Here is a 12460-nt window from a genome sequence, read left to right as displayed (position 1 = left end):
ACCGAGTTAGTGGCTGCATGCAAGCTGGGGCCCGCTGCACACCCTGAGAAGATCTTCTTCCCCCTCTGCTTGGGACGACCCACGCCAGCTATTTATGAGTGGTCATGTCCCCACGAGAATTGGGAGGAACCAGCAAGTCAATCGCAGACAAGTTCGACATTACTACTACTGGGCCAGCTCAAGAAAGCGAAACTGCACCTCTCCTTGCGAGTTCGTCGAGGCCATCCAACCTCCATTCTCCGAGACGTCATAGTACAAATACTCTCAAGCGAGCTCCAGCGAGTCGCCAATTCATCGACGCTCAAAGGACAACACATTCCCACGACGTCCTTCATTTTCACTCCTCAGACGAACCTACGTATTTCGATTTCATCATGGAGAAGGTCAAAAACACCAAGTTGGCCTACTATGTAGACAAACTCGCCGTGGAGAGCGAGCCGGGTCTCACCAATGCCCAGCTGATGTTAAACAACCGTATGTACTGCACCAGCGTCATATGACCAAACTGCCAAACCCACAGTACTGATCTTTGCCTTCCAGACGATTTGAAACCGGTAGAGCCAGCTCGACGACTATGGGGTCCCTGGAATTTTGTGGGCTTCTGGGTGGCCGATTCCTTCAACATCAACACCTGGATGATTTCGTCGTCCATGATTGTTTCTTCCGGTCTCTCGTGGTGGCAGTCGTGGATCTGTGTCTGGCTAGGCTACTCCATTGCAGCTTGCTTTATTGTGATGACGGGACGTATCGGTGCGACCTACCACATCTCCTTTCCCGTGGTCGCTCGTTCCTCGTTTGGAATCTGGGGTGCTCTGTGGCCGGTGTTCAATCGAGCAGCGATGGCTTGTATCTGGTACGGTGTGCAGGCATGGATTGGAGGCAATTGTGTCAAGCTCATGATCTCTTCCATTTGGCCATCGTTCGAAAAGATTCCAAACGGTATTCCAAACTCGGGTACGACGACGATGGATTTCGTTGCCTTCTTCCTGTTCTGGGCTGGATCCTTACCCGCGATCTGGTTTCCAGTCCACCAAATCCGCCATTTGTTTACTGCTAAAGCAATCGTGGTCCCTACTGCCGGATTGGCCTTCTTTATTTGGGCTATCGTTCGGGCTCATGGTCTGGGACCCATCGTCCATCAACCTGCGGAGGCCAGCGGCTCCAAGTTGGGCTGGGGGATGGTAATGGGAATCATGTCTTCAATTGCCAATTTCGCAACCCTCATCGTTAACGACCCCGATTTCGCTCGTTTCGCTAAGAAACCAAAGGATGCCTTCTGGTCGCAATTGTTCACAATTCCTCTCGGTTTCGCCATTACCTCTTTCATCGGCATTATTGTGTCTTCGTCCTCTACCGTTATTTTCAAAGGCGACCCAATCTGGAACCCTCTTGAGCTCCTTCAGTCATTCCTGAACGAGGGCGGATCCAAGAATCGCGCCGGTGTGTTCTTTATTGCTAGCGCATTCTGTCTTGCCCAACTTGGCACCAATATTGCAGCCAATTCTGTTTCAGCGGGAACCGACATGACAGCCCTCCTCCCACGGTACCTCAACATTCGACGCGGCGGTTATGTCTGTGCTCTTGTCGGTCTTGTGATGTGCCCATGGAATCTTCTCTCCTCGGCGAACAACTTTACTACTTACCTGTCTGCTTATTCCGTATTCCTTTCCTCCATTGCTGGTGTCATCATTTGTGACTACTATATTGTGCGAAAAGGCTACCTCGAGGTCAAGGAACTGTACTCTGCCAGAGCCAACTCACCGTACTACTTTACCTTTGGGTTCCACTGGCGCGGTTACACTGCTTATATTTGCGGCATTCTCATCAACATCGTTGGCTTTGTCGGTGCGATCGGTAAACCAGTACCTATGGGTGCAACGTACATCTATCGTCTGAACTTCTTCTGTGGATTCATTGTTGCTTCTGGTAGCTATTGGGCACTATGCAAATTCTTCCCGGTCCCTGCCACGAGCGATGTATGGATGGAGGTTGGGGAAGATATTACCGAAGTCAGCATGGCTTACGACAACGACTCCGGGGAAGTGTACAGGGAGGGAAGCAGAGACAGTGGAGCTAAGGGATTTTCTGCCGGAGAAGCGAAGATGGATTTGGAACGATAAACAGGATGGACACGAGTTGTGAATGATGAGAATTGATTTAGCGGGAATTTTTGAAATTGGTGTTTCGTTATGATATGGAAATGGAGGTTATACCACTATGCGTACTTTTGAGCATGGCTAGAATGAGTTAGAACTGGCTATATGAATGAACTTATATCGATGAGCTAGACAGGTTTTTCTCCCACCTGCACTGTTAAGGTTTCTCACTCTTCCATGCCGCTTGGTCGATTGTTGGAAGTTGGTGGTTAGGGCCGTCTGTCACACCAGACCATCTCGTGTCAGATGAGTATGTCTCATCGCTTGAGTAGTCGCTTAGTCTATTGACCGTGGATTTTCTTCTCTGTGCTCAATGTTCGTAGGAAATACACTTTATAACAGAGGGTGACTGGAATATGAAAAGCGTCCTTGAAGTGATATGATAGGTATGCTCAATCCGGTATTGACAGAAGGTTACAGGAAAGACGGGAAAGTCCAAACCTCGATGAAGCTTTCTTGCTCCGACATTTTGTTCGGAAAGCGATCAGATGTTGGAATAGCCTTTACTCTCATCCAACAGTTCGCGACATCAGCACGTCAATACCATTCTGGACGCTCAAAATCCCAATGACTAAATTTGATCCTCTGATCTAACGGACCACTCTGCGAAAGTGACAGGTCTAATTCATCGAATGGGTATAGGTCTGGCAAAGCGGAGGTCCAACACAAAGTTTCGGACAGAATGGCTTCAAGAGTTATAAATGCAGGCATCCTCCCCAGTGTCAACCACATTCAAGCGGCGCATCCTCAACTGAACCACATTGGCGCGCTCTGGACGTTCACCGCTGCCTCAACAACTGACGAGGGCCACCGACTGTTGGTCCCACGAAGTACGACTCATCTGACGAGGTGAAACTTCTAGAACACGGGTAGTCATGTCAAAGCCGAATGTTGCACTTTTGGTGGCCTCTTTCTCGGGGAATTTTCATCTCTGTATGACTTCAATTTGCGTGTGCGCTAGCGAAGGTCCAAAACGGTAAGACAAGACAGCGACTAACATTTTTCTTACGATCGGTCGACGAAAATTGGTTCATCTCGTGTAATGTATAATAACACAAAGGAGGACGGTTCAAATGGAGTCAAGGAAACCGACACGTGATCATACGGGAACGTCCGCCAAGTCTAGACTAGCTCCTCTTTGGCTCCTCGGACACCCCGCCGTCAGGCAGAGTGGCAGAATTTAAAAACTTCGCCAGGGGCCTCACTGCCTCCCGTCCCCATTCACGGCGGCTTGACACCGACAGCTTACTTCACAGCCAATCAGCTTGTTGGTAAAGCTCTTATCGCAGCGTGGCTTACGACCCCGCTGATTGTGACGGATGGGAAGCCGAACCGATAGCTTCGCGACAGCGAATGAGACCCGTTCGGATTACCAAATATGGAGGTAATTCGATGAGGTATGAGTTGGATTATTTAGGGGGATAGTTTGGGTTATGAGTCGTAGAGTGTGGTAACTTTGGCCATGCTATGATTGAAAGGGTTGGGAAAATAATGAAGGCACGAAAAGTGGTTGGGTCGGGAGAATACTGCTTGCGTTTCGCGTGGTACAATTCGAGTGCGAGTGGAGTGGTAGGTAAGGGTAAGGGAGGAGATGCAGGAGAGGGAGGTTTTGATACGTACAGTTACTACAGTATGTTCCAACAAAGACATGGTATATAGTTTAAGGGGATTCCGGGGAGGTGTTTATTGCAGCGTGCTACTAAGAGGTTGACGTGGTTGCCATCAAAACAAAGTATCGCTACGTGGGAGTGGGGGCTCCTCTTCAACACCTGCAACCGCGATCATGTCGCAGCGTTGCGATTTTGCTACTATCGCGCTCAAATTATCATCGACTCGGGGGATGGAAATGATGCTGATGACGATGTCGGAGAGGAGGATCTTCCAACAGCACCAATAGAAAATCCTCGCGGGAAGCACAGCGACGTCGCTATTCCAAAATAGCTGTTGCTTTCCATGTACTTCGAAGTACTAGTGTCCGGTGCGCCTGGCCCCTCGATGGCTATGGCTTCTTCCCGAGCTACGAGTACATGCCCTTTGATCAATTGCTCCATTCGTCCTCCTCTCGCACGCTGCTTGCACTTCTCTTGCACCCCCTCATGGGAGAGAAGCAACGCGAAGCATGTACGGACCCCCTATCGTGGATTGTCGACGATGTATCACTGGAAACCCCATCTGCCCCCAAATATTACGCTCGGTGGCTGGGGCCCTGCATGGGAGGGTTTTTTAGTTGTGCAGAAAAGGCTCATATAAACTTCTGTACGGAGGTAATTGCCGCATGGCATCTTCCTCAACGAGGTCGTGTGCGCCGGAAAACTTTGCAAAGCTGATTCAGAGGGAAAGGTTGAGGAGAGAAGAGAAGAGTTTTCTGGTCAGCTCCCTAGGTAATAATCCATCATATGTGCCTCATCTGGTTGCGACCGAATCATTGACCTATTGCTTCTTTGACAGTGCTGCTGGTGGAACCGTGATTGGCGGCGCCATCCATTTCGTATCTAGTTTACCCTAGCGGGACCCTACAAACAGCGTCCCGATCCCACGCATCTGGACCGGGTTTTGTTGTCTCTCCACGCCGCCGCTTAATCGGTCGTCTTGACGCTTCACGAATCACACTTTAATTAGAAGTATTATTGTTGTCGTTTGTTCCTAACCTGGAATCTACCTAGCTCAACCGACGACTCGCCAAGGTCACACCACCCCTGTCGCGGAAAAAGCGGGTCCCTTATCGTAGATGGGGTGACTGCCCTTTCGCTTGATATAAACAGTCTGTCGCCGCTCAACAACTTTCCATTTCCTCTTTCAAACATCCCCCTCACAGCTTCGTCTGTATTCCCTCGCACCGTCACACACCCAGACTTCAAATTGACTCTCGCGTCAAACCGCAATCATGGCGACCTCAACCACCGTTTCCTACACGCAGAATGTAAGTTCACTCACCCCTCAGCCTGACCCCGCGGTGCAGCGACTGATGTTGGGATAGCTCCTCAAATACATGAAGCTCGACCAGAAGGGAAGCGCCATGGCCGAGTAAGTCTTTTCGCACGCGGAAATTGCCATTGCGACTAATTAGTTCGTCAAGGTACATCTGGATTGATTCTCAAGGAGGTGTTCGATCTAAGTCAAAGGTGAGTACACGATCCAACTCTCACCAAACTCGCATGGAAACCATCGCTGACCACTCGCCCGAACCAGACTCTTCTCAAGGTCCCAGAATCTGGTGAATTCGCTCTCGAAGATCTCCCAGAGTGGAATTTCGATGGATCCTCCACCGGTCAAGCTCCCGGCGAAGACTCTGATGTTTACCTCCGACCTGTCGCCATCTTCCCAGATCCATTCCGCGGTGCTCCAAACATCTTGGTCTTGACCGAATGTTGGGACCCCGATGGAACCCCAAACAAGTTCAACTACCGCGCCGAGTGTGCCAAGCTGATGAACGCCCACAAAGTTCACGAGCCATGGTTCGGTCTCGAGCAAGAGTACACGCTCCTCGACTTCTCCGATAGGCCTTACGGATGGCCAACCAACGGTTTCCCCGGTCCTCAAGGTCCATACTACTGCGGTGTAGGCGCCGGCAAAGTCTTCTGCAGAGATATTGTTGAGGCTCACTACAAAGCTTGCCTCAATGCTGGTGTCAAGATCTCTGGTACCAATGCCGAGGTCATGCCGGCTCAATGGGAATTTCAGGTCGGCCCTTGCACAGGCATCGAGAGTCAGTATTTGCCTTTCTGTTAGTCATAAATTCACTAACCGCAATTATAGTGGGTGACCACCTCTGGGTAGCCCGTTTCCTCCTACACCGTATTGCGGAGGAGTTCGGTGCCAAGATCTCCTTCCACCCCAAGCCAATCCCAGGTGACTGGAACGGAGCTGGTCTTCACAGCAACTTCTCCTCCAAGGAGATGCGTGTCGAGGGTGGTATGAAGCACATTGAGGCAGCCATCAAGAAACTTGAGGGTCGCCACAAGGAGCACATTGCTGTCTACGGAGAGGACAACACCATGCGTCTCACTGGTAAACACGAGACTGGTAGCATCGATACCTTCACTTATGGTGTTGCCAACCGTGGTGCATCCATCCGTATTCCAAGAGAGTGTGGAGCCAAGGGTTACGGTTACTTCGAGGATAGACGACCAGCTTCCAATGCTGATCCATATCAAATCACTGGTATTATGATGGAGACGGTATGTCAGCCCAGTCCTTCTAGCTGATTTTCGCTAATTTGTTCCAGATCTATGGTGGACTTGACGGTACCGAGTTGAAGAAGTAAATTGCATAAACGCCACAGGGCTTGTACACAATTGTGGTGATGGAATGGCGAATGGTCCTTTTTCTTGCAAGCGACACTTTGTTACATGGTCTTCTATATCCAGGAGTTACCTTGTAAATTCACGAGATGAAGTCAGATGGCGAATGAATGAATCGTTTTGAAATTTAGATTGACGTCTGTTCCCCACGTTTTGGCGTCATTTGAGATCGATGTTCCACCCCAATCATCGGACTCTCATCACAAGACATGACAACCCCCACCATGCTGACCCCACGAAACCGCTATTCTCTGCACACGCATCCTATAAGCACTTTGTATTTGCAAACCACGTTTCTTTCTCGTGTGTCTTCCCAGAAGTTGCTTTCAGCCTTGCGGTTCCTGAATAACTGTCAGAATGACGTGCATGTGAAGCTCATTGCCTGATCGGGAGTCCAAGCTCTGGGCTCTTCCCCAGAAATCTGAAATATTCCGTGCTGAATCATCGAATCTCTACCCGGATACACAACACTATGATCTGTTCGACATTTCGCAGAGCGGTTACTGCATCGCCGTTGCGGCAGGCCATTCGGTCAATTTCTACCTTGCAGTCAAATCCTCATATTGTATGCTAGGCACTCTTTCCCAGGATCCCTATCTCTGGTATGCCTGCTAATCAGATTGCAGTATGTATTTCCCAAATCCAGTAATTCGCATATCCTCTCTCTTCTGCCTACCAACCCTCCCACCGAAAGCCTATCTATAGGTGTTACCACAAAAGTCCCTCCAACGACCGACTCCCTAACCGAAAACCCTAAATTCCTTGCAATTCTCAACGAAGTCATGAAAGAACATTCAGCACAGGACCCAATAGTCCAAGGCCAAGCAGCAGCGTTTGCCTCGACCTCTGGATCTGCTCTGGGCTCTGGTGGGATGTTCTTCCCTCAGCAACGAAAGAAGAAGACACCTCGCGCTGGTGGTGGCGGTGGTAGTGGCGGCGACGGTGCTGGTGGAGCGAGTGCGCAAGGCGGTGCGGGCGGGGGTGGGCGAGGAGGATGGTTACATGTCAGTGATATGAGAGCGCCGCCAGACTATGGGCGAATTGCGTTTCCTGAGGACATATTTGGGAGTTTAGAGGTTGATGGGACGGGACAATTCGTCCAAGGTGAGGATGGCAGTGTAGGGAATTGGCAAAGCAGCGGGAGCTATCGGATTATCACACGGGAAGGGATGTAAGTTGAGCTTTGGAGTGTTCTTGGTGGCCGTGAGAATTCGTGCTCCTCGAGACCTATTTTGCTAACTATCATGGCAGATTGGGATTGAGCGACTACTTGAGGGAAAAGCTCATTTCGAGATTACGGGAAGAGGAAAAGAAGGGAGGTCTCTGATGAGCTCCCTCTCACTGTTGTCTATTCTCCGCAGATTGCTGGGGACACATCAGCAGCAAAGCTTGGTTCCCTTACACACCCATCAAGGTACCTTGTTCTCACCACAAGCCATACTTAGAAGATCGTAATAAGCGTAACTTACAGAGCTTGGATCGTGATGCTGGAGCAGCTTGCATATGAATTGACCAAAGAAATTACTCGTATACGTTATACAGGGCGGACTTCAACTGTACTCGTGTTTACGTTGTGTAAATAATTGTAATTAATGTACTCGAATTTGGGAAGGACATACCGCCTTCCGTCTCTACACGTGTAATTTGGGGAAGATAGGAAGACAAATGCTCAATCATCATGCTCAATAGTTTTCAAGACAGACAATACACAGTTTCCATGCACCTCAAGACAGTCAGAAACGGAGATTGATCCGTGACCTCACTCACCCCACAGTTCGGAATTTGTTAGTTGAATTCGGTTCGTGTACCGCCCGAATCGAGAAGAGGGTGAGTTTCGCAACCAAACAACCCAAGCTCTCTTTTTCCCACAAACTTGAAAGCGATTCAAAAGTAACCTATGCCACCTTCAGCAGCTATCGCATAACGTTAGCTACCACTTTGTAGGTACTCTGATCAGCGATCGCAACGCTTGAGTCCATAGGATTAGCTCGCACACGCAGACGCACGTCTTTTGGTGGGGCAGCGCATCACCTCAGGCTCAGGGACGCACCCCCTCCCTTGTGCTCAACCGCCAAACCAACTTCTACATCAACCACCCTATGATGCCTCACGGGGCTTACGATGATGGCGAGCTGGAGATCTCTCTGGCTTCGTCTGCCAACCGACGCGCGAACAATAAGCCTCCCGATGCCAGCACTCGTCGAGTCCCGAATGGCATCAACCACGGATCCGTTGAGCCCGTCCCTCAGAAGAAGGCGGAACAACGCATTGGTGCCTATCATATCATCAGAACTCTAGGGGAGGGATCTTTTGGCAAGGTCAAATTGGCGACCCATCGGATTACGAACCAACAGGTGGCGTTGAAGATTATTGCCAGGAAGAAGCTCATTAGTCGCGATATGGCAGGTCGGGTGGAGCGGGAAATAGAATATCTTCAGTTACTCCGACATCCTCATATTATTAAGCTGTAGGGCTTCACTTCAGGCCCATCCTATATTTGCGAAGGCTAACCTTCGATCTGCAGATATACAGTGATCAAGACACCCACTGAAATCATCATGGTTCTCGAATATGCAGGCGGTGAATTATTCGATTACATTGTTCAGAATGGGAAGATGAAGGAAGATGAGGCGAGAAGATTCTTCCAGCAGATCATTTGTGCGGTGGAATATTGCCATAGACACAAGATTGTCCACCGAGATTTGAAACCCGAAAATCTGCTTCTGGACGAAAATCTAAATGTCAAAATCGCCGATTTCGGATTGAGCAACATTATGACTGATGGAAATTTCTTGAAGACCAGCTGTGGAAGCCCAAATTATGCGGCACCAGAGGTCATCAATGGGAAATTATATGCAGGCCCCGAAGTGGATGTGTGGAGTTGCGGAGTCATCTTGTACGTGCTTCTCGTCGGAAGATTGCCCTTCGACGATGAGCATATTCCGTCTCTCTTCGCAAAGATTGCCAAAGGTCAATACGTGGTCCCCAATTATATGAGCTCTGGCGCAGCTGCGCTGATCAAGAAAATGCTGGCTGTGAACCCTGTCCATCGCGCCACCATTGATGAGATTCGAATGGATCCGTGGTTTGTCAAGAACCTGCCAGCTTATTTGCAACCACCTGTTGAGGAGTTTATTGATACCGGCGTGGATCCTTCCAAGGCCATTATCCCGAAGAACATTGCTCCCCACGCCAGTCCCGCCGTGCAAGAGCAGCTCCACGTTCAGGTGACGGAAAAGATCAGTAAAACCATGGGCTATGGGATCAAAGATGTTCAAGAAGCATTAGCTGCCGATGAACCATCTGCGATTAAAGATGCATATTTGATTGTCAGAGAGAACAAGCTAATGCAGGCAAATCGTAAGCATGACTCTGTTTCTTCTAAAGAATCGGACCTGAACACTCTTAAACATCCTCAGAACCTTGATTCAGATGGTTTGCGCACCAAGGCCTTGCGCAACAGTGCTAACAAAAAAACAGCAAATTTGGCTGATGAAAACGGCAAGTTACTATTTCAGGTTCCATCTCCACCAGCCTGGAATGATGGCATTAAACTTGAGGGCGTCAATTCAGCGGCATCCGGGTCCACAGCTGCGAAGGCATCAACCCAAATAGAAGAGAAGTCCCAACGAACATCACGACCAAGTCCTCTTCTGGATGCAGTGTCGCCACGTTCGTCGAGCTCAATTGGGACAGATAGGTCTGCACGTTCTTACGTTAGCAAAATCGGAATTCTTCCCAGCAGTCTCCCTTCGTATCATCGTGATTACATGGAGGCTCGAAAGAATGGAAGAGAGATTGGAGAGGGACTCTCAACAACGCACGCTGAAGTCAACGAGCCTCACGAACAAACTGAAGCCGAGAAAGTTGAGACGGCTAGGAGACTTAATCCTCACTCTAGAAGTCAGCTCAAGCTTGATGAAGCTAGTAAAAGACCTGCTGGCATGACTCCGGTCCCCCAAAAGAAAGCAAAACCAACAAAGTGGCAATTCGGTATCCGCTCGCGTAACCAGCCATTGGAGGCTATCGGTTGTATATATCGTGCGTTGCAGAAGCTTGGCGCCGAGTGGATTGTGGATGAAGATTGGGAGAAAAGCCAGAGAGAAGCTCTAGAGACCACACAGTAAGTCGTTCTGTAGTTTGGTTTAGCAAGTCACTCACCCGTTTAGCTCCAATAACGACAGCTTCGTTTCAAATGGAAGTGGCGCGTCTCTGCATCGCGAAGAGTCATTGCCCACACATGAGGCCTCCAATCTGAGGTTTAGCAAGCTAGATTCAAGCTCAAAATATAACCTTCCGGCGGATCCCTGGGTTCTTCGTGTTAGATGGCGAAAAGATGGTAAGATTTTCGATAGTGCTTACCCTAGGTTCAATGCTCATGCTCCGCAGATCTTCGACGTCAATCAGTTGCTTCTCTTAGCGGCGCCGGCGGCTCACTCCCCTCGGATCTTCCATCGCCAATTACGAATGCAGCTTCAAAATCAGATCCGAGTGGTGGCGTTATTATGCATCTGGACATTCAGCTCTACGAGATGGAACCTGGAGTTTACCTCGTTGATTTCAAATGCGCCGGCTATGAGACTCCTGATGGCATGTTGTTTGAAGAGAAAGACGTCACATCGCCATTTCCTTTCCTCGACCTTGCCTCGAAGCTTATTATTCAGCTTGCTGAAGCTGACTAAAGTCATATGGCAGATACGTGGATGGACAACAATTGCGACTCTATGTAACGGCGTTAATCGGACGATATTTATCCCGGGAATATCTCAACTTATTGATGGTTGTCTCTCACCAGGGTCTGCGGGAGGGGAACTTCTTTTTTTACCAATGTGCATCATGAAGCATGGGACAGGAAAGGAGTCTGCTCTGAGAGCGTAGGCGCTACATTGACATTTGCTTACTTGTTACCCATTTTGCCTAATTGAAATGTTTGTATACCCAGCAGATGGAAACATTGACACCTTTTGATGTCTCAAGAATTGAGGATTCTCAAAGTTTAGCATATATTTGTGGCGGTAGAAGTATAGCGAGGAAGGATAAACATATTTTTGCATAATTAATCAGACCTACCGAAATTTTGGATGTGTAGCGGTATGTGTATGTAAGGGCAAATTGTTGTACAAACGACTAGTCTACTTATCTATCTTCTATACGTCTCCAAACATTGTTGTATCGAGTGAGAATAATTTCAATCTGTTTCAGAAGTAACCCATCTCCGGATATTCGAAAATAGTGACACATAGATGAATTTCGATCAGTGCATAAGGAATCAGCTAACTACTATGACTTGTACCTGTTATCTTTCGACCAGGTCAAGACATCTTATGAGGTACAACGAACTGTGTTTGTCGACTGGGAAAACTGTGGTTGCCGTCCTATTACTTGAACAAATAGTCAATGATTAAGCGGAGGACTTTTAACAGGTTAATCTGCACATGACTCCATCGAAAGAAGTGAAGGGAAGTGCACGGATAACCAAGCCGACTCACGGCCCCCAGAGAGACAAGTAGTCAAAAGGCGTAAAGAAACAGTAAAGCACCTTTGGCTGGATTAAGTTCTAGCTCTGTCAATCGATACTTGCTCGCGCGGTTTTTTTTTTCTTTTTTTTTTCTTGGATCAGCTTGGAGATGCCTCAACGACCACAACTTTTACTAGCCCACAAACTTGAATATCAGCTGAAACATTGCTCCAGCATGCGTTACTTGGTTGATGCAAACTAACTCCTTTTTTAAATTCAACTCGGCACCGGCTGGGTTATCTACTCCATAGGACATTTATCTCGCTTAGATACAAGGGGGGAAAGGGGGGAGCGTGCGTGACCAGGTTGAGCCAGTATACACTTAGCGAAGCCGACAAGGTTCCGATGTAGGTTGTTGGAAGCCAAAAGATCGTCCATGATATTTACTAATTCAGTGATACGAGTTTGTTAGGTCGCAAACGGGGCAGTAAATGGAAATGGTTAAGTTCAGCTAAAGTCGCAAGTTCGCAATGGTACCCCCCAAA

General features: G+C 48.7%; 4 protein-coding genes across 4 annotated transcripts; all 4 read left to right on the top strand.

The window, feature by feature from the left end:
* Positions 1–104: 104 nt before the first annotated feature.
* Positions 105–2120, top strand: GLAREA_00516 (uncharacterized protein; the record flags this gene model as incomplete). The annotated part of the gene is made up of 2 exons (XM_008085274.1): positions 105–474; positions 541–2120. 2 exons carry the CDS (start codon positions 105–107, stop codon positions 2118–2120), a joined length of 1950 nt encoding a protein of 649 aa, XP_008083465.1.
* Positions 2121–5040: 2920 nt separating this feature from the next.
* GLAREA_00515 (Glutamine synthetase/guanido kinase) lies at positions 5041–6420 on the top strand (the record flags this gene model as incomplete). The annotated part of the gene is made up of 6 exons (XM_008085273.1): positions 5041–5076; positions 5134–5180; positions 5233–5278; positions 5346–5862; positions 5913–6334; positions 6382–6420. The coding sequence occupies 6 exons, from the start codon at positions 5041–5043 to the stop codon at positions 6418–6420; spliced, it is 1107 nt and encodes a 368-aa protein (XP_008083464.1).
* A 509-nt stretch (positions 6421–6929) lies between these two features.
* GLAREA_00514 (uncharacterized protein) lies at positions 6930–7784 on the top strand (the record flags this gene model as incomplete). The annotated part of the gene is made up of 3 exons (XM_008085272.1): positions 6930–7022; positions 7084–7628; positions 7709–7784. The coding sequence occupies 3 exons, from the start codon at positions 6930–6932 to the stop codon at positions 7782–7784; spliced, it is 714 nt and encodes a 237-aa protein (XP_008083463.1).
* Positions 7785–8559: 775 nt separating this feature from the next.
* GLAREA_00513 (Protein kinase-like (PK-like)) lies at positions 8560–11139 on the top strand (the record flags this gene model as incomplete). The annotated part of the gene is made up of 5 exons (XM_008085271.1): positions 8560–8924; positions 8982–9892; positions 9938–10580; positions 10627–10796; positions 10847–11139. The coding sequence occupies 5 exons, from the start codon at positions 8560–8562 to the stop codon at positions 11137–11139; spliced, it is 2382 nt and encodes a 793-aa protein (XP_008083462.1).
* Between the last annotated feature and the right edge of the window lie 1321 nt (positions 11140–12460).

Source organism: Glarea lozoyensis (assembly GCF_000409485.1).
Source record: "Glarea lozoyensis ATCC 20868 chromosome Unknown GLAREA3, whole genome shotgun sequence".
Classification (NCBI taxonomy): domain Eukaryota; kingdom Fungi; phylum Ascomycota; class Leotiomycetes; order Helotiales; family Helotiaceae; genus Glarea; species Glarea lozoyensis.
Note: the sequence above shows the minus strand (reverse complement) of the source record. Positions and strands in the feature narration are given on the sequence as shown.